The sequence below is a fragment of the Camelus dromedarius genome, chromosome 4 (genome assembly GCF_036321535.1).
Source record: "Camelus dromedarius isolate mCamDro1 chromosome 4, mCamDro1.pat, whole genome shotgun sequence".
Classification (NCBI taxonomy): Eukaryota; Metazoa; Chordata; class Mammalia; order Artiodactyla; family Camelidae; genus Camelus; species Camelus dromedarius.
The window spans coordinates 86,333,929-86,360,770 of NC_087439.1; the positions used below are offsets into that span (position 1 = coordinate 86,333,929).

Here is a 26,842-nt window from a genome sequence, read left to right on the forward strand (position 1 = left end):
AGGCTTATGGCCTCCCAGCCCGGGGGAGACAGAACATTCATGACCACAGGTCTTTCTCATCCTCTCTCACTTACTTCCTTTTTCTGTACTTTCCTGCAGTTCTCAAATGAAACAAAATGGACAACAAAGCATAAAACCCACTCTCTTTCTGCATTCCCTTTCTATCTTTTTTTTCTGGTACATAGTTTTTCCTAGTTCCCTTCTAAGTATATATTTGAATTGGAATATTGTTTTCTATCCACTTAATGGCATGTTTCCAAAGATTTTCACTTTTGCTTTCTCAACTTGAAGACCACTTTAAATACTAGATAGAAGCAAGTATCATACCCTGATTTACCAACCCAGTCCGTTCATTAATTTGTTCAGCAATTATTTTTGAACCCGTACTGTTTGCCCAGGGTTGTTCCAGGTGATGCAAATACATCAGTGAACGAGGGACAAAAATTCATGCCCTCTTGAAATGTCTGACCTAATCAAGAGCTGGTCAGTAAACACAAAAATAAGTAAATTGTGTAATGTATTAGGACATGGTAAGTGTCAAGTGAAAAATAAAGCAGAAGAAGGGGGATGGATAGAGTTAGACAAAGGGGGATAATTTAAATAGACTGGTTAGGGGCAGTATCACAGTGAGGGTGACCTTTGAGCAAAGACGTGTAAAAGAGGACAGAGGGAGCCGTTCTAACGGCCACTGCAGAAAAATAATGCTTCAGAGTATTTCTTCATGCATTTGGTCCTCACATCTTCCCCCAAGTTTGGCCCATTTGGGATTATTTTCTTAGGCTAGAATACTCAAAGTATTTTAAAGATTCTTGACAAAAAACTGCCAAACTGATGTACATTCTTTACAAGAAAAATGAGAATAGAGGGTACTGCACTGAACCAGGAGCTACAGGGCTTTATTCTTGGTCTAGAACTACACTGACTTCCAACATGATTTTGGTCAAAGCATTTTACTTATTAGGCTCTCTGATTTAGCAACTGAACTTTCAGAATATTAGAATGGGTAAGAAATTTCTGTTTCATAATATCTACCTCTACAGGTCTTTATTTGGACATTTTAATCGGACAAATGTGTATTGTCCTATTGTCCTTTCTTGCTATGTTTAACCATGGTAAATACGTATATTCATGCATCTTACACGCACTATTCAGTATTCACAACATGCCGCAGGCTTAACTGACTGGGATACGTAATCCTGAATCCCGCTGGCCAAAAATGAAAGTGGTACTTTCTTACATCACTACAGTCTAGTAGAATTACCTCTGTTGTCTTGGAGTGGCAGATCCTTGTCAGATACTGTACTATTAGGTGCTTCACATATAATCTTAAGAGCACTCCATGACACTCTATTATTCCCATTTTATAGATCACAGAGGCAAGGAGAGGCTCAGATTTTTCCCCAAGATCCTACATGTGACAGAAGTAGGATTTCAAACTGGATCTGTCTGTCTTGAAAAGTCTATTCAACTAATTTATGACTTGTTTGATGATTGCAGATTTTTTTTTTTTTTAAATCACATCTGGATCATCATTCCAGATGTTTTGTATGGTGTTTCTGTTTCTGTCTTGGAACCAGACAAGACTTGGTTTTCAATTTTGGTATTAGCTGTGAGATCTCAATTAAGTAACTTAATATCTCTAAATTTCTTTACATGTTTAAATGATACCACCTTCATGAAGATCAATTCCAACAAAGCACCTATCAGAGAGTAAGTAATTGATAAATACTTGCTTTAAAAAATCAGTCTTCCCAGTAAGTTTGACTCAGTCTACAAATCATGCTCACAACAGTTGATAATGCCAACTTGTTTTTCCTGATTTATACAAGTCTTGTTTTGGAGAGATATCTTAGCTCTGGTTATCACAGAGTTCCGTTTAAATCAAATTCTTTCTGAATTTACTTGTTAGGTTCTTAGTATCTGGGGGTGGTTACATGAGGATTAGGACTGGACTAGAAGATCCTGAAGAATCCTTTTAAATCTGTGATTTCTCCGATTCTGAGAAAGCCAGTGCATTTTACAAACACATAAGCATTTCTCCTACATAGTTATGGCATTTTGGAAATGTTACGCATAGAAAATTATTCTCTATTCTTTGTTCCAGCCCACACAGTCGCTCTAAGAAGATCATTAAGAACTATTACAATTATGACTACAACTCCTCTTTGTCCAAGAACTAAGCTGAAATGACCTGTTGCAAATTCAAAGTCACAGGCTCCAGCTCTGCTTGTTGCAACAAGGCTCTGGCTTTCTCTTCCCCGTAAAAACTGCCTAGCCCGTCACACTGGTTGCCAAACACTTGCTTCTTACTCCCCTAAACATGGGGGCTGCCACTGTCTACTTCAAAGGTGAAGACTGAGTAGCCAGCAAAAGTTTGCTGAGTTGGTTAGTTTTTCCAAACAGCGATGCCCCTAACTCACATTTTATTCATTTATTATGTTTGCTTATTCAGCCTCTATCTTGTCATCGCTGCCGGTTTGATGTTTAGACACACAAAAAATTAAGCAAAGTCAACATGGTCAAAGGCTTTTAAACCATTAGAACAGTGTTTCCTAAATTACAGTGTGTACATGAATTATTTGGGGTTGCTAATTAAAATGCAAGTTCCTGAGTCCCCCATGAGATCAGAATCTCTAGAAGGCTTTCTCCTGAAATCCATCATTCCACTGAAGTGACAGTGTGGCTCAGTCCTTGCCATGCCGTCTGCCTGCAAACTGAAAGCATCAGGGTCCCAGCTTCACACAGGGAACTCAAGTAACTGAGACTACCCTCCAGCTTTCTTGCCCTCAAGTAGGCACAGCCTTTTAAAAGAGCAGGGAGCACATCAAGTCCAGCCCAGGGGGTCACTGACAGTGGCCACTGAGTATGGATGTGTTGAATGAAGGAATCTTCCATAGTCCTTTTTCCCCTGGAAATAACTAAATTTGACACCTTGAAAGTTCTAAAAATCTAAACACTTTAGGAAAGACTGGGCACTTGTCAAAGGCACCCTACAGTGCTCTAAACAAAACATTTGATTTTTCCTCCTCTTCCCTTTCTCTTTAGAGACTCATTAGAACCAATTCAGATCACGCTACCTACCTGTAACAGCACCTGGGGTTTGGCAATGCGATTTGTCCATCTCTTAAGAAGGCTGATTATTAGATTCTGGCTACAGAATAAGCAGGTAAGAGATGGCTTTTTAGATGCAAAGTTATTTTTCTTTCTGGCTATAGACGTTTATTAAATTACACGATGACTTTTTGGCCAGAAGGATTTATGCAACTACAAAAGGTGTTTATTTTGGCCCTTAGTCACCACCGGGATTAACTCTGTATCTGTACAATGAGGGTGGTAATTTTCCTGTTAATGCCATTTTTTATAAAGTTTAGAAGTAATTATGGCTATTGTATAAATGTTGAAAATGCAGCATCACGAAGTTACGTGAATTTAGGCAAATCATGTATTAAAAGAGTGGCTGGATAATTTATTGTCCACAGTGAGGGATTTCAAAGTCTAAGGAGATACTATTAGCCAGGTCAACAGGTAGAATATAAAACTGCCTGCAAATCAGGACATATGGTCACCCAAGATGTTGATATTTTAGAAGAAACAAAATGGCACTGAAAATACTTTTTTTTTCTTTGACTGGATCACATTATATATTCCTTTAAAATGGAATAATTAACTTCTGCACTATAAAAATAAATTGAAGAGTAAATGATTTTAAAAAACTTACACTACACTCTTGGGAAGAAACTGAAAATGGGTTTGGACAAAATAAATGATGTGAATGTAGATCTGACTCAGTTTCAGAAATCATGATACAATCCTATTTAACAGATTTTTGAGTCTAAGTTTTTAAAATATTACTTGATATTAGATAGTATTACTATGTATATAAATATGCCTGTACAACATAAAACAGAATGTTATATCAAATGACAACCATAAGTGAAAATCAATTTTTAATTATTTTGTTACTCTGAATTATAGACTAGCCTAAATTGTTATCTTTCTTGATTCTAAATTGAAAGTGAATCAAAATATTTTGTTTGCCTTTTCAAAATGTGTTGCATCAAGGCAACTGAACAAACTGTAAAGTGAGACTTTCAGAAATCACACCTGTGCCTAATCTGGGACCAGACACTCTTAATTTCCCAGCTGGATGTCACAAGTATCTTGTCAGGGCATGAATAATGAATGGTACTAAAAAATCTTAGTAATATTATGATCTAATCATTCTTTTCATGTAAGGTATAAAATCTGGGTTGTAATTCAATGCAATTAAAATTTCAGGTTCAAATTTCAGATGGGTTCTTTTTTTATTCTTATACTCCAGGGACTTCGATTTGTATTTCTGTGTCTCCTTTCACTTACCACCAAACATTGTATGATGGTTTCTATTGTGGAGAAGAAAAGAGGAAGCCAATTTAGAACTGTAACAGTTTTGCATATTTGGAAACAAGACTATCATTCTAAGGATTTTTGAGACTAGGAAATAAATTTCTTCAGGGTGGTTAACATGAAACACACAAACATTTTTTCATTGTGCTCATTCATGTTCTCCATACACATTTCATCCAAATGCCACTAAAGAATAAAGGCATTTGAATTTACCTTAATCAACATTTGTATGTTTATTCTCTTTAGTGTTACACATTTAGTGTAAAAAACATCGGGTGATCTATTTTGTTCTGGCCATTATAGAAATAAAATTATTACATATAAATAAGACCAGGCCAAATAAAGGACAACAAAAGATTTTGATATAATTTTTCCAATAAATTATTGAAGTTGCAAATGAAATATGGTTTTACTTATAAATTTACTTTTAAAAAATACACACAAAATGAAAATTCTCTTAACTTCCAGAAGACCTTCCTTAGTGAATTAAAAGCCCCATTCTTCAAGACAAAAAGATGAATCTTCTTCTTTGCACTAATTTATTAAGAAAGAATTCTGAATTTTTTTCAATTTGGAGAGATTTTTACAGTTGTATTTCCCCATTATCTTCCAGTAAGTTAAATTGTACATGTAGCCTTGATGCCACAGCAAAAGAGTTAGTTCTAGATTGAAGAAAATCTAGTCTAAAGTTAATGAATGCATTAGAATCACTCATTTACTGTCCAATGATTCAGAATCAGAAAATAACATTCATTTTTACTTAATTTATTTATACATGCCAAAAAAAAAACCCTCCAGAATCATTTGTTGAAAGACTCATTCTTATTTCTGGGTAAGTCTGACTGCACGCTATTCTACATATGAGATTCAAACAATTTGTATAAAGTACAAAGGCATGTTGGTTAAAAGAATGGCTTCCTTATCGATGTACACAATATGCAGTCCAAAATTAAATATAAAGCATATAAAATTATTCAACCATAAAAGTAAGAAAGGAAATTCCCTGTGTTTTCTTGAGACAAGATACATTTCATTCTATTTCAGTCTATTTTTTTTTCCCATTAACAAAACGGGGCAGCATGAAATATGTTTGAAATCATGGCCAGTCTCCCTCTTCCCATAATTTTCTTTGCAACGTTTAGGACCCACGTGGCTTAAAATCTCTTTTACTTCTCAATATGATGCAGCTTCTACTTGGAATATTTATAATTTGCTCTTGAATTCATTGAATGCCACTGATTCCAAATAGTGGAAGAAGAGGAAAAGGAAGAGATTTCATTTTCAATATTATACTCCTTTGGTCATAGTGTTTTTCATAGCTACAAAATTTTGCTTCTTGACAAAGTAAGCAGTATTTTGGTACATAATTTAACAGTCCATTGAGCTATTTTTAAACTTTGCAATGCACAGGGTATTCTGTGTGAAGATCTCCAGTATTTTCACTGGGTTTACTCTTCAAAGCTCTTTCTAGGGAAGGGGACAATAATACACTGACACCTTGTTTGATACGGCAACACACCCCATGACCCTTCAGAGTTTAACCCACAGTAATCAGGCTGTGCTCATGGCTTCTGAAACTGCCCTGTGAAAGAACCACCAATGACTCCGAATCACCCAATCTTGACATGTCTTTGGCATTTGACACCATTGGCTCACACTTGCTACAGACAGCTCTTCGATTCTGAGAAATCAGTTTCTCCTTGTTTTCTTCCTACCTCCTTGTCCACTCCATCTCCACTTCCTATGCAGGGCCCTCTCTGCTACCCCGCTAAGTGGGAGTGGTGCTCAGGGACCTGCCTCAGGGCATTCCCGGCAAGCTCTCCCAGGCTCAGAGCTTCCCAATCCAGAGCCAGCGCCCACCCCTTCCTCCTGGGCGGAGACCTATGTATGTATCTTCCTCTTGGCCCTCTCTCTGCGTGTTGGCCACTAAGATGATCTTCTTTGTTTCCTCCACTGCTGCTCCAGCAATCGTTACTGTCTTCTGGGCACCTTGTTTAAATGATGGCGCAACTCTCTAGCTCCTTGCCCAAGCCAGATGTATGGGAGTCGTCACCAGCATGTTGCTGTCCTTTATTTGCTTTTCAGTCACCAACTGCTGTCAACTCTGTCTCCTTAACAGCTCTTCCCTGTCACCACAATCACACTGCCATGTGTTAGTACAAGTCTTTAACCCAGCTGGGCTATTAAAATAAATAGTCTCCTATTCTGTCAACTTCTCTTCACTCTTACTCCTTCCCTCAAGGCAAACAGTCCATTTACTGGTCTGTTTTTAGTTATTTTTTTTTTTTCTAACATGTGAATCTGATCTTGTTTCTCTATTTTACAGCAATACTCCAGGGGTTCTCACTGGATATTTTGCAAAAATCTGATCACAGGTCTGTTCCTCCTGCCTGGTGGTGAGCTCCTGGACTCTGTGACATCCAGTTGGTACCCATAGCTTAGTGAGTGACGAATGTCGGTGAAAAATAATCCCAGTCGAATCGTTCATGCAGTGGACAAGGCCCTTTACTGCAGACACTGTGTGGGATCCATGGTAACTGTATAAATCAGGAAGCGAGGCACTTTCTATGTAAAGAATTTAACCTTTTGTGGAGATAGAGTAATCAACTCTGCCCAGCTGAGCTGGGAGCAGCCGTTTCTGTGAGTATCTAAAGGAGCATCTTGTTTAAGCCACTGAATTTGCATTGTCCTCTAGGACAAGAGAAGAAATAATCTGGTAACTAGTTAAGGGGTTAAGAGGAGAAACTTAGGGGCTGAAAAAGGTGTTACTCTGATCATTATGATCATTATTATTTACCTCCAACTTTGAAATTAACCTTGTTTATGCTTAAAATTTGCCGCATGAGGATAAGTCCATAGAACTACCATCCCTGGTGTATCTGGGGTCCTGTCTTAGTATCGTTCAGAGGTCAAAGGTAGACATTTTTGACACTAATGTTAAGAATTAAGAATGGAGGTGGTCGTGAAAAGAAATAATTTATTTGATCTTTTAGAGGCTTTAACATCCCCTTTCTCGTCATCACCATCTGCCTGAATGAAAGGCAGGTCAAGGTTCACCTAGAAGCTGTTTCTGTTTCACTTGAGCTGTTTTGTGCCCCTGGTTCCTGACAATCTCCTTCCATCTGATTTGTATTGGCATTTCTGAAAGATGTTTCTCGAGACACTTGGGGAAGAGATAGAATTTCCCCATGGTCAAGTAAATCTGGGAAATAGTTCATGCCTTTTCCACCGCTAAGGCAGTCTCAGTGGATACTAACTAAAGACTTTGTGTGTGTCTGTGTGTGTATGTCTGTCTGTGTGTGTGTGCGTGTGCGTGTGCATGTGCGTGTGTGTGTGTGACCTATGAACATCTCGAAGATCTGACTTTCTGCAGAACATTCTGTGACTATATGAAATTGGCCTCAGTCACCTATAGTACTTTCTGGATGAGGACAGAACATCATCACTGTGTGTGTGTGTGTGTGTGTGTATGTCTGTCTGTGGGTCTGTGTGTCTCTGTGTGTGTGTGTGTGTATGTCTGTCTCTGTGCGTGTGTGTGTGTGTGCATGTGTGTGTGTGTGTGTGTGTGTGACCTATGAACATCTCGAAGATCCGGCTTTCTGTAGAACATTCTGTGGCTATATGAAATTGGCCTCAGTCACCTATAGTACTTTCTGGATGAGGACAGAACATCATCACTGTGTGTGTGTGTGTGTGTGTGTGTGTGTGTGTGTGTCTGTCTATGTGTGTGTGTGTGTGTGTGACCTATGAACATCTCGAAGATCTGACTTTCTGCAGAACATTCTGTGACTATATGAAATTGGCCTCAGTCACATATAGTACTTTGTGGATGAGGACAGAACATCATCACTCTGTGTGTGTGTGTGTGTGTACATATTTACATATAGATATTTTGCTTCTATTCTTGCAACGTTTCCACAACTCTTAAGTCCCTGAGTGTTTAATGTCTTGCCTAAAGTGAGGCTTGAATTCCTGACATCGTGGCTTACTCCTCACTTCATCAGTGCTCTACTCTGGTTGCAGGCTGGTTTCTGGAAATTGCAGACGGGCTTGTAGGCAGAGTGACGTGCTACCTCAGTACTTAGTATTTCTCTCAGCCATTCATCTGAACTGGTCCCGAGACCCTTGCTCCCTGTCCGGCCGCTGAAGTATTTTCACTTCTCTGCTCTCTCATCTTCTTTGTTAAGAGAGACCAAACAAAGAGCTTAGTTTTAGTGTTCTGGGTATGTTAAAATGAAAACTTTGCCCTAGAAGTTCTGCTTAAGAAGTCTGCCTCCTATTTATAGACCCCTTTAGCTACTCTCCCACCCCCTGGGGGAGGAAGTGGTGCTCAAGTTTTATCACGGAAGTGCTTGGGCTTTTTTATGGCCATAGATGTTGACTTTAAGCCATTTACGAGGATCAGATAAAGACATTGCTCCCCAGTTATTTTCCAAGTGCTTTCATATCATTGCTGTATTTATTTTTAGAAACACGGCATTGGGATGATAAATAATCCTCATTTAAAGACGGAGAAACTTGAGGCAGAAAGGTTAAATATTTGTCAAAACAAAGGATGTGTTCTTCTGTGAACAGTGGAAACGTCCCCATCAGGTCAGGCTATTAAGCACAGGGTATGAAGGAATTTTTCAAAGGGTCAGAGGGAGCAAAGTGGGGAAGGGCACCCAGCGCAGAGTGAGAGAGATCAGGGCCTTAATTCTGGCTCTGTGTGAATCGGGGTAGGTTATTTCATCATTCAGAACTTGCTTTGTAGGCTGTAAAGCAAAGTATTAATACCTTTAACAGAGTGATCAAAACATATATAAATATATATAGTGTTGCTCAACTCTGACTTGTGTTAGTTTAACACAACTGTGAAGTGCTTTGGTGGATGTGAATTGAACCTACCTTCTTGTGGGGACTATTTAACCTCACAGTTAGTAGACAAGGAAGAGAATTAATACCAGTTAAAACAGAAGAGGGAGAGGCCGTTCATTTTACTTAAACTCGCATTAAAAACACGAAGTCATTCAAGGTTTAAAGAAGGAAAGAATGTCCACTGCCTTCCACAAGAAGCTCAGAGTTGTCAAAGTAAAGAGAGAGAATTCAAAATCAGTACCGATGGGATGTGTTTAAATGAGATTCACGCTGGTCTGTTGCCTAGCAACCAGGGTATCTGTCCTTGCCACCCCATAGGGAGCCACAGGGCAATTTAGCACAGGGTGGACCAAAAAGGTTGCCTTGTGCAGGGCAGCAACCACGGTAAGGGAAACACGTGTCTCTACAAAACCCTACAGTTGTCAGTGAATTCATGTCAGTGCTCGCTTATCCTGATTTCAAAAATCCAGCCAATGTTTCTCAAAGTGTGGTCCACTAACAACGTGCGTCAGGGTTACTGGGGCAAAGCTACAGGGGAGTTGTCAGGGCAAAGGCTGAGAGGTGTTCCTTCCAGAGGGCAGCAAGAGCAGAGCACATACGGGCAGCTGGCATCGTGGCTAAGAGGCCAGGTCTAGACGGCATGCGTTGGGATGCTGGGTCTGTCTATTCCCAGCTGTAGGATGCTGGACACATTTCTTAATTTTTCTACGAAAGTTTCCCCATCATTAAAAGGTGATGATGATAATGATGATGGATGTTTGTAATTACTGCAAGCAAGGGGCTGAGAAGCGTATCTGGCGCAGAGTAAGTTGTCAATAAAGCTGCTGTAAGCTACTGAGGTCAAGACTTTTCAGCAGCATCATTCTCTGGGGTGATTTCTCAGTCTTAACCCGGCTCTCGGGTGACCCCTTTCTTTTCATCTACTGTCTCCAGGGTCGACTATTCATCTTGCATTATCATCATGTGATATTTGTAATTGGGTTTCTCTTCTTCCTGTCCTAAGGCAAAAGTTTCACTTTATCTCCATCCTTAAAACCAAGTACAACTATGGGAATTTCCACGGGGTTTTCAGGGCTGGTGAGACAGAAAAATCAGCAGGGAATAAAATAGTTTCTTCTCAGGTTTCTTTCACTTTCTTCTTTTTCTTTCTTACTTTTTTTTTTTTTTCCTATTTTAGATCTATGCATTTGGGAAAAACATAGTAAGACGTTTCCTTCATGTTGCCAAGATGAGTGCTCTGTCTTAAGATTTGCAACATAAAGAAGTTTGGCAGATACATAGCCTCTAAGGTAAAAGGAATTACACTTCTCCTTGGAGCAGTTCTTGGGAGAAATGAGAAGCAGAGGGTGGAAGTGAGAAAAGGGCTGTAAGTAGTAGAAAGGAAATTAATATTAGGAAGAAGGTGAAGGTGAAAATTTTCTCCCCGAGGAGAAGGAGCAAGACAAAAGCACGTTTTGCAGCCCCCAGACCCCCAGGTTCCCGGCTGAAGTGAAGCTTCTCAGAGGACCACAGGAATAAAGGGCTCAGTCTGGCCATTCGAAGTTGTGGTTCAGAAGCTCATGAAAACACAAACAAAACTATAAGCCTCTAAGAACCCCAGAATATCCTTAGATGTCTCCAGTGTTGTACTGATCGACTTTTCAGACCATCTGTCCCCCCCTCCCCCCGGGGAAAGTAGCTAAACTCACCACCTTGGTTGGATCCAAGGATTAGGGGTGAGGTTTCTGATTAGGTCCTGGGGTTTGGTCTTTGAGCTGGCTGGCCCTACCCCAAAGGCAGAGCACACAATAAAATGAGCAGGTCATAAAAGGAAAAAGCTGAAGCAGGCTGGCAGCCAAATCCAAGGCCTTGAAAGCCTCAGACACTAGAGACCCACAGGGAAGAGAGCTAAGAACCCCCGGGTCACGTGAGAGAAATTTCCACAGCCTCAAGGAGACTGCAGAAAACCCGGGACACACAAATACACTGTACATGCACAAAGAGGTGCAAGGTGAGGAAAGTCCCTAAAATCATGGAAACGTTTATAAATCCATACAAATTATACTATAGTACATTACTAGTTGTTTTATTATACAAATGATTAAGAACAGACTATGTCAGATGAACGTAATTGGCTCCTGTGATGGATGAACAGATCCAGCAGGTTGACTCACACGGCAAAACACAGATGGGACTTTGATTGCTCCGTATGACATTTTCATTATCTGACTAAAATAATAATAATCAAAAAGGAGTCTGATGAAGTCTCTAAGGTCACTATCTAATGACTTGAAGGATAAAGTTGGGTTTTAACTTTTGGAGACAATTTTAGGAGATAGACTGGAGTTGCTTCCAATTCTGACAGCATCTTGAGAGATATTCTAAGCAATTTTTTTTGTCAAAATATTTTTAATGACAAAAATTTGTAACACCACAAAAATACAGAATATATAAATTGAAAATCAATCTCTCTCTCTTCCCTGTCCCAAGCTTGTGAGGTAACCAGTGTTATAAGTTTGAATGTGCATTTTTTTAATTGTGCATTTCATATTTACATATCATGTATTTTTTTTTACATCTCCAATGATATACTGTATATTCTGCAACCTACTTTTTTTCTCTTAACAGCATATCATAAGCATCGAAGTTAATACATTTAAACATGTGTAATTTTTACTGGCTACTTATCATTACAAAATATAGATGTGCCAAAATTTATTCAAGCCCACCCTTATCACTTGATACTACAAATTGTCTGGTGCTGCAATACTCATGCTTGTAATTATATTCTTATTCTCTAGTGTTTGTTTTTTTACTGAAATGCATGCTGCATATTTATATGTATGACTTAAAGAGATGCATTTGAATATCTCAAAAGGCTACAGACATGTGAGAATTACAAACACTGTGTGATTATTTTCCTATATTCTTACTAGCACTAAATGATGTTCATCTTAAAATTTTTCTTCATTTAGACACAATACATCATTTTTTGTTTTAATTTGTATTTCTAAGATTACAAGTATGGCTTGGCAATTTTGTATGTCTTTTAGCATCTCTATTTCTTCTTTTTGAACTGCCTTCTCCTATCTTTTGTTCATATTTCGGTGGGTTATCTGTCTTTTTCTTATTGATCTGTAGAATTCAGAGCATTAGGCATATGTGTATATGTGTGTCTGTATGGCAAAAGATACCATGAGTTGCAAATAATTTCTCTGAGTAAGTGCTTTCTTTTGGCCTTATTTATAGTCCTATTCATCACATAAAAAATTAAAACTTTTATTTGCTTAAGTACATCCATTTTCCATAACTTTCCACTTAAAAAAGTTTTCTTACATGTTTCTAACTTTTTAAAATTGAGATCTAAAAAAATTCATCTGGAATTAATTTTTGCATGTAATGTGAGATAGAGCCTTAACTTTATTTTTGCCCCAAATGGATAGCCAAGTGGTACCTGTTGAATTACCCACCCCTCCTGGAGAATTTGAAGTGTCATATACACCATTTATTAAGTAACCATATGCAGTTGGATCTGTTTCTAGAAACTCTGTTTCATTTCACTGGCTTATTCGTTTATTTCAGAAGACAGAAAAGATGGAGAATGTCTCAATTCCTATTTTTTAAAGCGAGCCGTTCTCTAATACCAAAGGGAAAAAAGAAAACTAGAGCCATTTTTCACTCATGAATATAAATGCAAAAATTTGGGGAAAAAATTAGCAATTCCAAATGAGAGTTTATACCAGAAACATAAGTATGGATCCACAGGACAGCAGTTTATTAATTCTATTAGTGCTAAGTTCAAGTAGAAAAGCTATTATGTCAATAGGCTGAATGTGCATTTCACAACATAGCAGACTAGTCTTTCTACACACTCTAGAGACCAATAAAGACCCTTCTCAGACACTTCTTTTGTGACAGAAACGGTCGTAAAACACCAAATCAAGAATGAGACAGGCTGCCCAATACTAGCATTATTATTCAACACTGCTTTGGAGATATTAGGTAATAAAAATAAGACAAAATTTAAATAAACAATATACTTATTAGAAAAAAAGAAATTTTTAATTCTTAGCTGACCTAAAAACCAAAAAAAGATTAGGATTAAAGAGTTTAGGAAGCTAGTTATGCATATTTGAAAATCAACAGCTTTTTAAAAATATCAGTAGTGAACAGTAAGAAAAGGAAATGGGTTTTTAAAAGTCCACTCCCATTCGTAACAAAACCACAAAATACGTGGAAATAAATTCAACAAGAAAGTTAAAGATCCTTATGAAGAAAGTGAAATATTTTAGTGAAGAACACAGAAGACCTGCTTGAATATCCCGTTAGGAATTCAACATCATAAACATTTCAGATCCTACCTAAGTTAACATATATTTGCTGCAGGACTTCTGTAGACCTGATCTCAATGAGTCTGATTTGCTTGTGCAGAAAATGATTTGCCAACACTTTTTTTTTTTTTAAACAGTGATGCCTTGCTAGATATTAAAACTTTCCCCAAGGGGACTAAAAACAAAATATTATGGGACTGACACCACATTTTTATCAGTAAATGTGAAAACAGTGTACTCAGATATCCTGATGTTATCTGAATCTGCACTTTTTTTTTTTTTAAACCTCTTTAGGAGGTGTGGTAATTCAATGTGAACTGTGGGAAATAAATATGAAATAATGAAATTGTTAAAATAAAAAAGGCCAGATGATGGCAAAGATGATCTGGATGGAATGGTACAACGTAAATATGTATGATTAATCAGATTAGTATTAATACGTACACTAACAAGGCTAGCCTATACAAATATGTTTAAGAGCTGAGAAAGGGCTTGGCTATTAGACGTAGCTATGATTAAATCCTTATTGGGATACACTGCTTTCTCAGGATTAAAGACTGCATTTAGACTCCACTGCCTTCAGTTTGACCTGTAGTGGACTAGTGTTATCACTGCATTTTATGTAAGGGAAGGACTGGCTTCACTTACTAACCGAGTAACTCATCTGCTAAGTAGCTATTAAGTGCCGGCCCGAACCCTGCCCCCAAGGCAGCCTGTAGTCTGGTTAGAAGAAGAAGCAATTTTACAAGCCTGTCCTACACTAACTGAACGCAAGTAGCTGCTACACCGACCGGATTTTATCAGTCCCTTTAAGCTGTCCACATAGTTTTACCATTAACTATTTCCATGGTTGGTACTTGAAAGAAATACATCTCTTAAAACAGAAACTCTGGTATCCAAAATTCTCATTTAACATGAGCCTTTCCTGCAACTCAGTCCAAATAAAATTAAATCTTCCTGTTAGATCACTCAAATATTTGTCCATGTAGTGATTTTAAATTAAGTAAAAACAAAAGAAAAAAAATCCCAGACTTGAATAGTCACTAGATATGAACAGCAATCAGCAGGAAATAACAGGTAATAAAGGTGGAAAGACACTGACTAACCATAGCATTTGGAATTGTCTATTGAAAAGGAGAGGAAGACAGTAATAAGGGTAAGTTGTTTCAAGAACAACATGGGGGAAAGCAGAGCTCTGTAAAATAAAGGATTGAAAGCATCGCATTTACCTCTTTCACTAGTAAATTTTCTGCTTTGTGCTCTGCATCTTCAGGGACTGTTGAGTACAATGTTCGGATGTCCCAAGAAACCGTGGCAGTCTGAGAAGAATAAAGAAAGGAAATTAAGCCTTCCAGCTTAAAAGCGTTGAGCAGACCCTTACACGGAAGACACAATAAAGAAGTGCATTCGACCTCAGCACTTAAGGATAAGAGAAGACAAAGAAACCTCCATAGTTCTCCCCAAGGTAATCCCTAGGAGGGGAGAGGCAACCCTGCCTTTGATTAACATGACAAACATTATAGTTCCCCTTTATCCGTGGTTTCAGTTACCCATGTTTAACCAGGGTCCAAAAATATTAAATGGAAACTTCCAGAAATACACAACTCATCAATTTAAAATTATGTGCTGTTCTGAGTAGTATGATGAAATCTCGAGTCATTCCACTTGGCCTGCCCCCACACCGTCCCGTATCATCCACATCCTCAGGACTCGAAGATCCAGGATCACTGGAAGCAGATGGTCCTCCTTCTGATGTTTTGTCAGAAGGTCAGTTGTAGCCCAGTACTGCGCCACCACATCGTTCGCCTCACTTCATCTCATCACGTAGGCTTTTCATCACCTCACATCATTACAGGAAGAAGGGAGAGCACAGCGTGGGATATTTTGAGCAAGACCACCTTCACATAACTTCTATTACCGTATATCATTATAATTGTTCGTTTTATTATTAGATATTGTTACTCTTTTACAATACCTAATTTACAAATTAAACTTCATTATGGGTATGTGTATATAGGAAAAAATACAGTACATATAGAGTTCAGTGCTATCTGTAATTTCAGGCACCTATTGGGGGGTCTTGGAACACATCCCTGGTGTATAAGGGAGGATTATGATGTTACAATTACTGTTTTATCTGTGAAGCTCATAATTTTAAGCTGTTTCCTCCTGCAAAGAAAACAAAATTTGGGCATCTTTATATTTTGACTAATTTATTTCTATTGTTATCTTTCGTTGTTATTAAAGCTCAAATAAATCTGAAATGAAAAAGAAAACTTACAAAATCGGCATTATTTTAATCCTACAATAAATAATCTCTTGAATATTCACAGGGTAAATTTAGCGCCTTCCAGAAGCTGTGTGTGTGGGGGGCCACAACTGGGGTGGGAGAAAAGAAAGGGTGTTCAGTAAATCCAGATCTTGCAGAAACTAAGTCATTTTTTTTTTTTGGTGTCTTTACTTTCATTGGAATAAATAAAACATTTTCAACTCCAATGCTAAACAAACAACTTTATATTAAATAAATACACAGTAACTAAAAGTATAAAATATCTCTTAAAATAAAATCTTTGAAAGAGAATTCACAAGTTGTCTCCTCTGTATATGAGATGCCATAAAACAGTAACTTTCCATAGCCCCCAGCTTCCTTTAGTTCTGTACTCCTTGGCAATTACTGGGATGCTGGCATGGTGAGTCTGTCAACATACATGGTACCAACAGTTGGGTTCTTTTATTTTGTACACCCCCAAACCCACAAATGTTTCGTCACTGTTCCTAAAGCACCAAATAAGGTTCATTTGAGCCATTCTAGATGAAGGGCATTTCTTCTAGACTAATTATTAAAACAGATGAGCATCTCAAAAACCATCCTTACTTCTGGAGAAGATAGGGCGGAGAAGGGTCCAGGGAATTCAGTTTTCGGAGTTCACAGCTGAAGCCGCGAGCTCTGCCACCAAGGGTGGCATCATTCATTTCCTTCCAATTCTAGACTCAGATTTTGTTCAAATCCCCCTTTTCCTTCACTCTGGATATAAGCTCTGTGAGGGAAATCAGTTTGGTCTGTTTTGTTCATCGCTCTAACCTCAGCGCCTGGTTGGGTGCTCAAGTACTTATTTGTTGAGTGTGTTGAGTGTGTTGAGTGTGTGTGGTATGTGTCCGCGTAAGCATGTGTGATTGGGTGTAGTGTATGAGTGTGTCCATGTGAGTGCTGTGAGTGTCATTATGCATGAAGGTGTGCTGTATTTGATTGCAAATACGTATGTGTGTGGTGAGCGTATGTGTGTATGTGTAGCTGTATACGTGAGTGGGTGTGGTGTGTGTGTATCTGTGTGTGGGTGTGCGTGCATGCATGTATGTGCATATGGGGGAGATGGGGTTTGGACACTGTGAAAGAGGTAGAATGTCTTGTGACTCCAGTGAGATCAGAGGATAACTAATGAGAGAACGATATTCAAGACACAGCCTATGGCAAAAATAAATGCTCATCTTGAAACACAGATAGGGAGTCCCTCAATCAGTGCATTTGCCCTAGGACTTGACTGCAGTTGTGAACAGAGTTTGGAAGTGCTAAGGTCAAGTGTAGACACACGCACAAGGAACCATTGCTTCTCAAGTGAAGCATGATGGGGCCAATTAAGGATTTATTACTATTTAGATTTTACATTTTTGATTCCTTTTGAATTTTCTCTTTCAAGTTGCTTCTTTCATGTTATTTACTCAAAGATAAACAGTAACTAGATTCTATTGAAAGTTTGGATTAGAAGACTAAAACCCATGCCTAAACTGAGCCTTGGGGATTATTGCTGGATTTCAATGATCTGGGGGTGATATTTCCTGTTTGGAGAGAGAATTTGCAGATACACAGTGTAACTTGATTGCTTTCCAGGCAATATTACATATTGTAATCTACTGGCAAGATTAAAGACTTTTTTTCTCTAATTCAAAAAATCTTCTGTATTTCAGGCAATATTTTATAAAATAAAAATTTTTATATAAAAAGCAAAAGATTTCTCCTTTTCATTATCAGTCTACAGCCATACCGCCCTGAACACACCCGATTTTGTCTACTATATATAATTTCTTATTGATTTCTTACCTTTAAAAAAAATAACAGCTGCTCTAAAATAATCTAAGTCTGATGGAGAGTAAAGAGGCCCAAAGTTTAGCTTCCTGTTTAGTTGTACCATAAACCTACTGTCCCACTAAGATCAGTACTCTGTGGTATAATACAACAGAGTGAACACCGAGCTGGTTTAAGAAGGTGTTTTTTTTTTTTTTTTTTTTTTTTTTCCTTAATGGTAAGTTTCTGGAAGGTGGGCTCAGGTTTCCAGTAATAAGAATCATATGATTACTTCATTTGTGATGTCATAAAGATCAGGGCCCCAAATACCTAGGCTAATGCTCATACACAATGTATGGGATTGGAAATCCATTCAGGTTGGGGAGATAAAAATTAATCGTATGTACAATGGTGATGTGTGATTCTTGATGGCTTCTAGTTATGATATGATGCTGATTTTTTACTAAATAAGGCAGCTGGGGCTGAATCACCCTCATGCAACCATACAATAAATCTAAAACAGTATTTTACCACACGCATGGGGTCACTGCACATCTAATACTTTGCACAGAGCACATGAGATACAAGAAAAGGATTACATGTATAACGAACGCCTATGACGAGCGACTGACCTTGGTTACAGTTTGTTGCAATGCTGAAGTTGCCTGAAAAGGCAGAAGGCCTTCATAAAATTTCAACTTTAAAAATGGTAGCTCTTCTACTCGTTTTTCATTTCTTTTTTCATTTTTTAACTGAAGTACAGTCGATGTACAGTATTACATAAGTTACAGGCGTACAACATAGTGATTCACAATTTTTAAAGGTTATACTCCATGAACAGTTACTACAAAATACTGGCCATATTCCCTGTGTTGTACTGTATGTCCTTGTAGCTCATTTATTTTATACATAATAGTCTGTACCTCTTAATCCCCTCCCCCCATCTTGTTCATTTTTTATTTCTTTGAATGTGTCTCTGCTGAAGCAAAAAGAAATTGATCAAATAAGGAGAAAAGTACACAGAGTCATATTGTTAAGGGTATTAATATGGTTACAAAGAATTTCTTTTCTGAGAATTAGATGCTTTCAGACCACTACAAATTGCCTTGACCACAACAGACTTCCTGTTCTCTTTTATCAGCCCTTGGGTGGACGATTAGCATACCTCATCAGCATGAAACAGATCCGAGGCTATCCTGGAGCTCAGCCGAGCGCCTCTTCTGGTGGGAGAGTCTTATAAGGGGGCCTGTTGTCCAGAGATTAGGCATTTGGAAATAAAAACTGTCCCTTTATTTATGAAGGGAGGCACGCAGGCCTGTGTTTGTAGTTTCAGGCCCACGATGTTCAGACTTCTCCCACGACAGCCCCGCCACTTTCTGGCTCCTTCTCCCCTGCGGTGGGTAGTCTTTGTGGCTTTGTCATGGCCATCATTCTGCTGACTAAAATGACTACAGGAGACTTCATTCCAAGCACACAGGGGCCACTTCTCAACTGGCCAAAGGCCACTGTCAAAGTCTAAAGGAGAAGCTACTTTTCCTATTTGGGGGGTGAGCAAAACTCCCTCTGACATTACTAGATGCCAGCTGCTCAAAAGGGGAAAAAATGATAGCGTTTAGGATAACCCGGCTTGAGAAATCTGAGCTTGCGAAGTCAACAGGCCTCACAAGAGGGGCTCTTAACTAACACTTCACGATCAAGTCCAACCTAAGCGTGTCTGAAAGTGATCTTCACCTAAATGACTCCTATTAAGACACTAACATTGCCTTTTACTCCAGTAGAGCAGACACTTGTACTACATTTGTTGCTTGAAAAACATTTTGACCCCATTCAGAAAAGTATTATGATTTTTCTTTTAAGTACATGAGAATTTCACTTTGCACCTTCATTGTGCTCTAAGGGGAAGGTCTTTTTTTTGCTGCAGCTAAGCTGTATGGGAACTGCACGAACAGTGAGTGGGTGCCCATTATTGGAGCGCTGTCATCATCCAGCCAAGTCAAGCGTGGTGACTCCTCCATCATAGTACTTAAGTACAGAATTAGGGAAGTTTGGAGACCTGGTTCAAGGCTTTTTACTCTTGGACTGGCAAAGCACTGAGAAAGTCACTTCACTGCTTTATTCTGTGCTTCATTTTCCAGGCTCTAAAATGTGTCTCCCCTCCTCCAAGGGAGAAGGACACAACACTCTACATATGGAAAAATGTGAGAATTGGTAGAACACGGTGTGCCAACAATATAAAGATACGTACTGCACCAGGACCTCTCCTTGGCAAGGACTCAGGCTGTGGTCTGAGCTCACTTTCCAAGGAGGCATAGGGAAGAAGCCTGCTCAGTGTGAGGCCTGCACACATGGTCCCAAGAGAAGCAACAGGCTTGAGACATGAGCCAACTCACAGCCGCCAACTTGCCACCGCATCTTTCCATGTGGCTCCTTCCCCCATGCTGGCTCCTTCCTGCACATGCCTTGCCCATGCTCCTCCTCCTCTCAGAAAACCCTTTTCTTTCCCCATTGTTTCCTAACCTCAGATTTAAAATCAGCTCCTTTTGAAAATCCTCTCTAATTCATCCAACAGACAGCTTCTCTTCTCTGAACTCTACCATTTACTGTCTGTATCACACATGAAGTCTGCAGATTAATTCTAGAATATTTTAGACCTCTGTGAGTGATTAATTCAGCCAGTCCTTAAGCATGTGTGGTTCTTTTCATACGCAAGCAAGCCACATTAAACCTGCTTTGGGAATAAAAGATAACAATAAATGAAATGTTTTGCCATGTTCTTTTTTGCTTCTTTGGGATATTTTGTTTATTCCTTCTAAAGAATGAAGTACATGAATACAGGTGTGTATTTTTATGATTTTTTTATATCCTGTCTCTGACCATCTACATCACCCCTACCTTAATGCTTAGAACAATCTTTTTAAAAAATAGCCATGTTACTGAGATGTAACTGACAATGCCATAAATTTAAAGTATAGAATTCAGTGGTTTTAAGTCTCTTCACAGGATTATGCAACCATCATCACTATTTAATTTTAGGATATTTTCATCACCCCCCAAGGAAACCCCACATCCACTAACAGTTACTTCCCCCTCTCCCTCCCCTCCCAGCCCTAGGCAACTAACAATCAGCTTTCTGCCTCCATGGATTTGCCTGTTGTGGACATTTCACATAAATGGAATCAAACCGTGGGTACTCTTTTGTGACTGGTTTCTTTCACTTAGCATAATGTTTTCAAGGTTCATCCATGCTATAACATGTCTCAGTACTTCATTCCTTTTACAGCTGAATAATATTCCATTGTATGGACGATCCACACTCTGTTTAGCCATTCTTCGGTTGATGGAGGTTTGGGTCGTTTCCACTTTGGATTATGAATAATGCTGCTATGAATATTCATGTAGAAGTCTTTACATGGACACATATTCCTAGCCCGGGCAAGCCAGAGCAGTCTCCACATGTCCTTATTGAACTGAAGTTAAGCACCCTAGTGTCCTTTTTCTACAATATTATAATAGCACCACTCACTGAAGGATTCAGGGAGTTCGTATGTCCCCCAAGTCATGCACCTTATTTTTCTAAGAAGCAGCTGGCAGGTTTTAGACAAAAACTCTAATAGCAAAAGTCAAGTGTTTGATTTCTATCTCCACAGTTACTCTACATCCTTGAACAGGAGCCTTTCCGAAGCTCGGCTTCATTAGCTTGTAAATGAGAGGAATATAACTTAAAATAACCTAGTTTGACAAAGTCTATTACTTAGCTTTTAAGTCACAATCACAGTGTTCTTGTATGAACAACACGAGCCATTTAAACCCTGCTTTTCAGGCCCAGAACCCAAGGATTAAAAAGAGGTTGACATTCCTAAAAAAGGTTAAGCTGTGTCTCAGGAAGAGGCATAAGAAGAAAAAAAATAAACACTCATGGCCTTTCTGCTTTTCCATTTAAAAGACATTAAGGCCTTTCTGCTTCCTCTCACAAAATGGCCCACGTGGTAGAGACTGGAAGTCCCCAAGTACCAGCTGCTTTTTATAGCTTAAAAACATTCTGTGAAAGAACAAATGTCAAGAAATCACAATTCACAAAGTCTTGATAAAAAGCCATCAAAATTGCAGGATGCACTGGAGAGCCCTGAGATTCTAATTCCGAACGACTGATAATGAAGAAACGATTTGAGAAATTCGCGATAAGTCTGTCGACCGGCTATTTCAGGTGTGCAGTGCAGACCTCTGACTTTGAAAATGCCTCTGGCCGCTGTGGCCTGGCCTCTCAAGTGGAGGCACTGCTTCTTGTTCACGCGGGTGCCCTTGCTATACAGGACTTAGTCCATAGCAGGTGGGCCGGGAGACTGAGTGGAAACAGAGCCGTTTAACTGGTGTGGGCAGTGTGAAAACATGGGTGATGGAGTGGTCTTCCCACAGCGTCAGAATGGCTGTCAGACCTCTGAACTTTCTTACTTAAGGTTTTGCATCTCCCAGAAACGATGCCACTTTGGGCGTTCTGTATCTTTCGCTCAGCAAGAAACTCAATTCTGGCTTTCTCACTTTTGGTCCTTCTGTTCTGTGTCAGTCTCTCCTTCCACTGAATCACTCGACAATCTGATTCAGTGTGTCCTTGAAACTGTTCTTTTGTCGTGTTTTCCTTCCTTAACGCTCCTGATCTATTGTGCAAAGCTGTAATTTGGTGACCAAGTTTTTTTTATTTTTTGATCTGAAGTTTCTATGACTGCCAGCTTCAAAAAGAAAGATGAGAAAAACAAGGGTAGCAAATACAGTTGTCGAAGGAGTCCATGTTTTTGAAATGAATGAGTTAATCCACGCATCTAGACTGCTTGTTCCGAGGGGGCCATCATGAGCAAGTGCTACAGAAGATTGCACTGCTGCTCCCAGAGCCTACACGCCAGAGGAAGGGCTTCTACCCCGTGTCTTAAGATAAAGGAAAATGCTTCTACTTTGTTTTCTTAACCTGGAAGAAGACAATTTTAATTCAATGTTCAACAGTCTTTCCTGGATGTCCATGAGTTAGAAGTTGCGTTGGGTCCTTAAAAATGCAGATATGAACTGATTTCCCCCTTGTCTAGTAACAGAAAGTGACGAAATAAGTATACTGTGTTATGGGGGGAAGTTAGCCTCTGCTGGCAGCAGCTCTGCGCCAGGTGGAATGAGCCTCTGGGGAAGGGAATCATGATCTTAGGGCTGTTTCTTTTCAGGTGATATGTGAAGCTGTGTCAAAGAGGAAAGCACCACGTTGATGATCATTAAGCAAAGCTAATGACTTCATTCTCTTTATTCTCAAATGTCATTTCAGAATGATCCTTTTGGCTCAACAGTTACATTCCACCATTCCACATGTTGCACTTTTTGTTTTTTTTATTTTTTTTTTTTAATGGCGGTACTGGGGATTGAAGCCAGGACCTCGTGCATACTAGGCACATGCTCTACCACTGAGCTATACCCTCCCCTTCAAAGTTATATTCTAAAATAGCAACCCACATGTGTCTGAAGGACAACTCATGGAATAAATATTCATTTCCCACCTACTTGGTGCCAAGTGCTATTCTAGATGCTGGGGATCTTGCAATGATCAAGACAGGGACATCCCCATCCTGCAGGAGGCTCTCTGATGGTGAGAAACAAGTGACAGGAGTGAAAAAGCAAACCGAGACCTTTCTAGGTAGTGATGAGTGTTCTGAAGAGAAGCCAATAAGGGCATGTGACAGAGTCACACAGGGTGGGAGTGGGGTAATGGAGGCTGGATGTCAGGGACGCTTCTTGGAAGAGGCAGCATCTGAACTGAATCGTGAATGAAAGACAGGGACCAACTGCCCTGGGCCCTACAGAGGGGCGGGCTTGGGAAGCTCAGAGAACCCAAGGAATGCTGGGTATCTGGGTAGTGACCAAGGGACACAGGGCCAGGAGGTAAGGGCTCAGAGATCATCAGCAGTCAGGTGAGGAGCTGGCTTTGACTCTAAAGGCAAAGGAAAACCACTGGAAAGTTTGAACTAGAGGCGTAGCATGATCTGATCTGTATCTCTAAGAGCGTCCTCTGAATAAATCAAAGCAAGGCAAAGAAGGAGGGAGGGAGACTGATTAAAGGCCACTTCTGGGGATCCAGGCGAAAAAGGATGATGAGGGCTTGGGCCAGCAGCACAAATGGAATGCTGCCTTGGCAAAAAAATGACCTCCTCTAAGGGGTATCAAGGACCAGAGGAAGCCCCTGTTTCTTGTTATTTCTTAACCCTAAGCATCCTTAAATCAACTTAAATTTTCATCCATATTAGGGCACACACTCCTTAAACACAGGGCTTCTGCTTTTCTTGTCAGTCTCACTTGTCTGGGAAGTGCTGTTCTATATTCAGCACCTCGTGGGTGCTGAATAAATATTGATTAAACAAACCAAGGAATGAATCATGTCGGAGGCAAGTGTGGGTGCTTGGTAACTTGGAAACACAGAAGTGAGCTGAATTCTTCAATCCGTAGGGCACAACTGGACTAAGAACATCTGGGGGGAGGGTGGGGAGATGGGGCTGCTCCCTCTCCTTCCATCCTGAGATGCCTTGGGATTGGAGTGGTTGGTCCATCACCACTTCCCATTGGATGAGCGGAGATCGTGCACACACATCCCAGAGAAACCCTGCCTGTCACTCAAGGATGAGCCTGGGAAATGATACACTAGCCAGGTGAACGGCAGCCTGGCTGCTGGTGAGCAAGACCCCTGAAATGTGATGCAGGCTGAGGATGGAGCAGCCAGTGGCAGAGGGCACTGAAGGAAGGGCTTTACTCCACACAGAGGGAAAGGAAAAGAAAACCAAAACTGAACGTTGTTGGACCATATAGCAGGAGCCCCCACACTTCTTCTGTAAAGTGTCAGACAGAAAACCTTAAAAGATTTTTCTGCTGCAATTACTACACCCCTGCTGTAACTCTGCAACTGCATCATGAAAACAACCATTGACGGCAGGTTGAATGGATGGGTGTCACTGGGTTCAAATAAAATTTTACTCATGGATGCCAAAATCTGCATTTCATATAATTTTCATGGGGTATAATTTTTTCTTCAATCATTTAACCAGTTCTATGAAGAAAATAAAACAGGGTCATATTAAAAAACACACACACACACATAAAAACCATTCTTAGTTCATGGGTTGTACAGAATCAGGCAGCAGATCAACCATGAGCTATAGTTTGTCAACCCTGACTCTGCAGAGCAGGAAAGAGGAAAAAGAAACCATCTGAATTTTGTTCAAAAGCTAGCAACCTGATGTGGTAATAATATTCAATCTTTTTGTCAAAACATTGCTTGATGCAAATGAAAATTCAGCATTTTGTCTAATATAGTATTTTCTGGTAATAAGGTGGCGTCAAATACTCTTGAGCTCCTGTTAATTGGGAGTTATGCACCCTGCTGGTCTCCCAGCTTCCTCTACAGGCTGTGATGGGTTCTCCATGCAGAGGCCAGATGAGCTTTTGGTAAAGTACCCCAGGTCATTTCTTGACATACTCCAGTGACTTGCTACTGGTCTTTCAAATAAGATGCAAATGCCTTATCTTGTCCTTGCCTGATCTCAACTCCAACCACTCTCTCTGTTCCTCTGACACCGCTCCTCAATCTCAGAGCTCTCCAGGGCCTTGGTGACAGCTCCCTGCAGCCTAAAACCCTCCCTCCTCCCCCAGGCTTTAGCATGGTTGGTCCTCTGTGGGAATTCAGAGCTCAGCTCCCATGTCAGCTCAGCAGAGGTGCACTCCTTGACCATCTAGTCTACCTCAGTTCTTCCCCTCGTTATTTCTATTACACGGCCCTGGTCATTCCTCACAGAACTGTTCTTCATTTGAATTATCTTGTTAAATAATTAATTTTTTTTGCCTGATTCCTCCTACTAAAAGTTAAGCTTTCCTTAAACAAGGTAGTTTCTAATCACTGTTGTTTCTTCATTCTGAGATTAATACTGACTATTGGGTGTAATGCCTTAGATGTTTGTTGAGTGACGAAGGAAGGACACAGTCTGAGGGGTGACAGAATGTTATGTTCAGAATTGTGCTAGTATTTTACCCCAGTTGGGAATGAGGGTGACTGTGTATGATAGAGTGGGAGGTGGGGTGGGGAGGAAGACCATGGCCTTGAGAGACAGGCAAGGACCAGACCTTGGAGAAGCCCTTAGGAAGTGCCACAGTGTTCGCTGATCATTTTGAAGGCAACATGGGGTGACCACCGAAATGTTTTAAGCAAGCACAAGATAAAAGGATTCAGTGTATTTACTGGAATATTGCATCAGGAAAATAAGGAAGTATATTATTATATGCTTTATTTATACTATTAAGGAAAGCAAAGGACATAGAGTAATCAGAGCATCCTTAACTTACACAAGTGTGAAAAGATGCCAAAAACTAAACTCAAATTCAGTGCAAACGTTATATTCCATCTACATGCCTCCACTCTCTTCTTGGTCTGGGGGAACTTGGAGTAGCTTTTGGCATATTTCTGAACAATAGACCTAGAAGAAAAGGTGCCAATTTTTTGGTGTTGTTTGACAGAAAGAGGCTGTTGGTCAAGGTATACCCTTTGGTCTGAAGGAAAATGAGGATGTGGAATTAAAAAAATAAAGCGTAGTTCAACTTTGTGCTTGCAGTTCAACCCCAGTGGCTTGGTCCAACCAAGGAAATGAGGTTTCTGCCTGAGATACTTCTCTCTTAAAGTGTGTCAAATGCTAAAGTGAGAGCCACTTAAAAATCTGAGAAGCAGATTGGAAGTTTCTTTTCTCCTACTTACAAATCTATCTCCTTCCTTCCATCATTCTTTGTACTTGGAACAGAAAAATTGTTGACTTCCATATACCTCCTTTTTTATTAATCCAGGGAGAAAGGTGAAACAAATGAACCTTTAGAAGCCAGAAGCCAGATGTGCCCCCAAATAAGAGAGGGAATGGAAGTTCGAGGCTGTTTCAGGAACTGAAAGTCCTGAGGCCCCAGCAGCTCAACAGAGGTTTCCGCGGACAACGGTTATTTCATATTCCAGTGGTTACCTTGGAGCTGCCTTTTCACCTGCTTTAAGATGCTCATGTTTGTGATGTCTGAGACTACCTTTCTTTTAGAAAAGAAAAAAAAAAAAACAGGAAAAAAAAAACAGGAAAGATTACCAGCTGCCCACTGAGATCTCTGTTTACATAGATATTCGCTAACAATTTGAACACGTTTCAGATGACCACAGATGGAATGTTTGGGACACACGGCGCTCACT

General features: G+C 39.7%; 1 protein-coding gene across 14 annotated transcripts in view; it reads right to left on the minus strand.

Annotated features, from left to right (window-relative positions):
* The window catches only part of DOCK10 (dedicator of cytokinesis 10), a 241,535-nt gene that overhangs the window by 111,921 nt on the left and 102,772 nt on the right, over nt 1-26,842 (minus strand). For all 14 annotated transcript variants that reach the window (XR_010380702.1, XM_064485215.1, XM_064485213.1 and 11 more), the window contains exon 3: nt 14,783-14,872. Coding sequence is in view for 13 of the 14 variants with exons in the window: in XM_064485215.1 (XP_064341285.1) it covers nt 14,783-14,872 (90 nt within the window). In the remaining variant the exon portion in view is untranslated. The remainder of the gene's footprint in view (nt 1-14,782; nt 14,873-26,842) is intronic.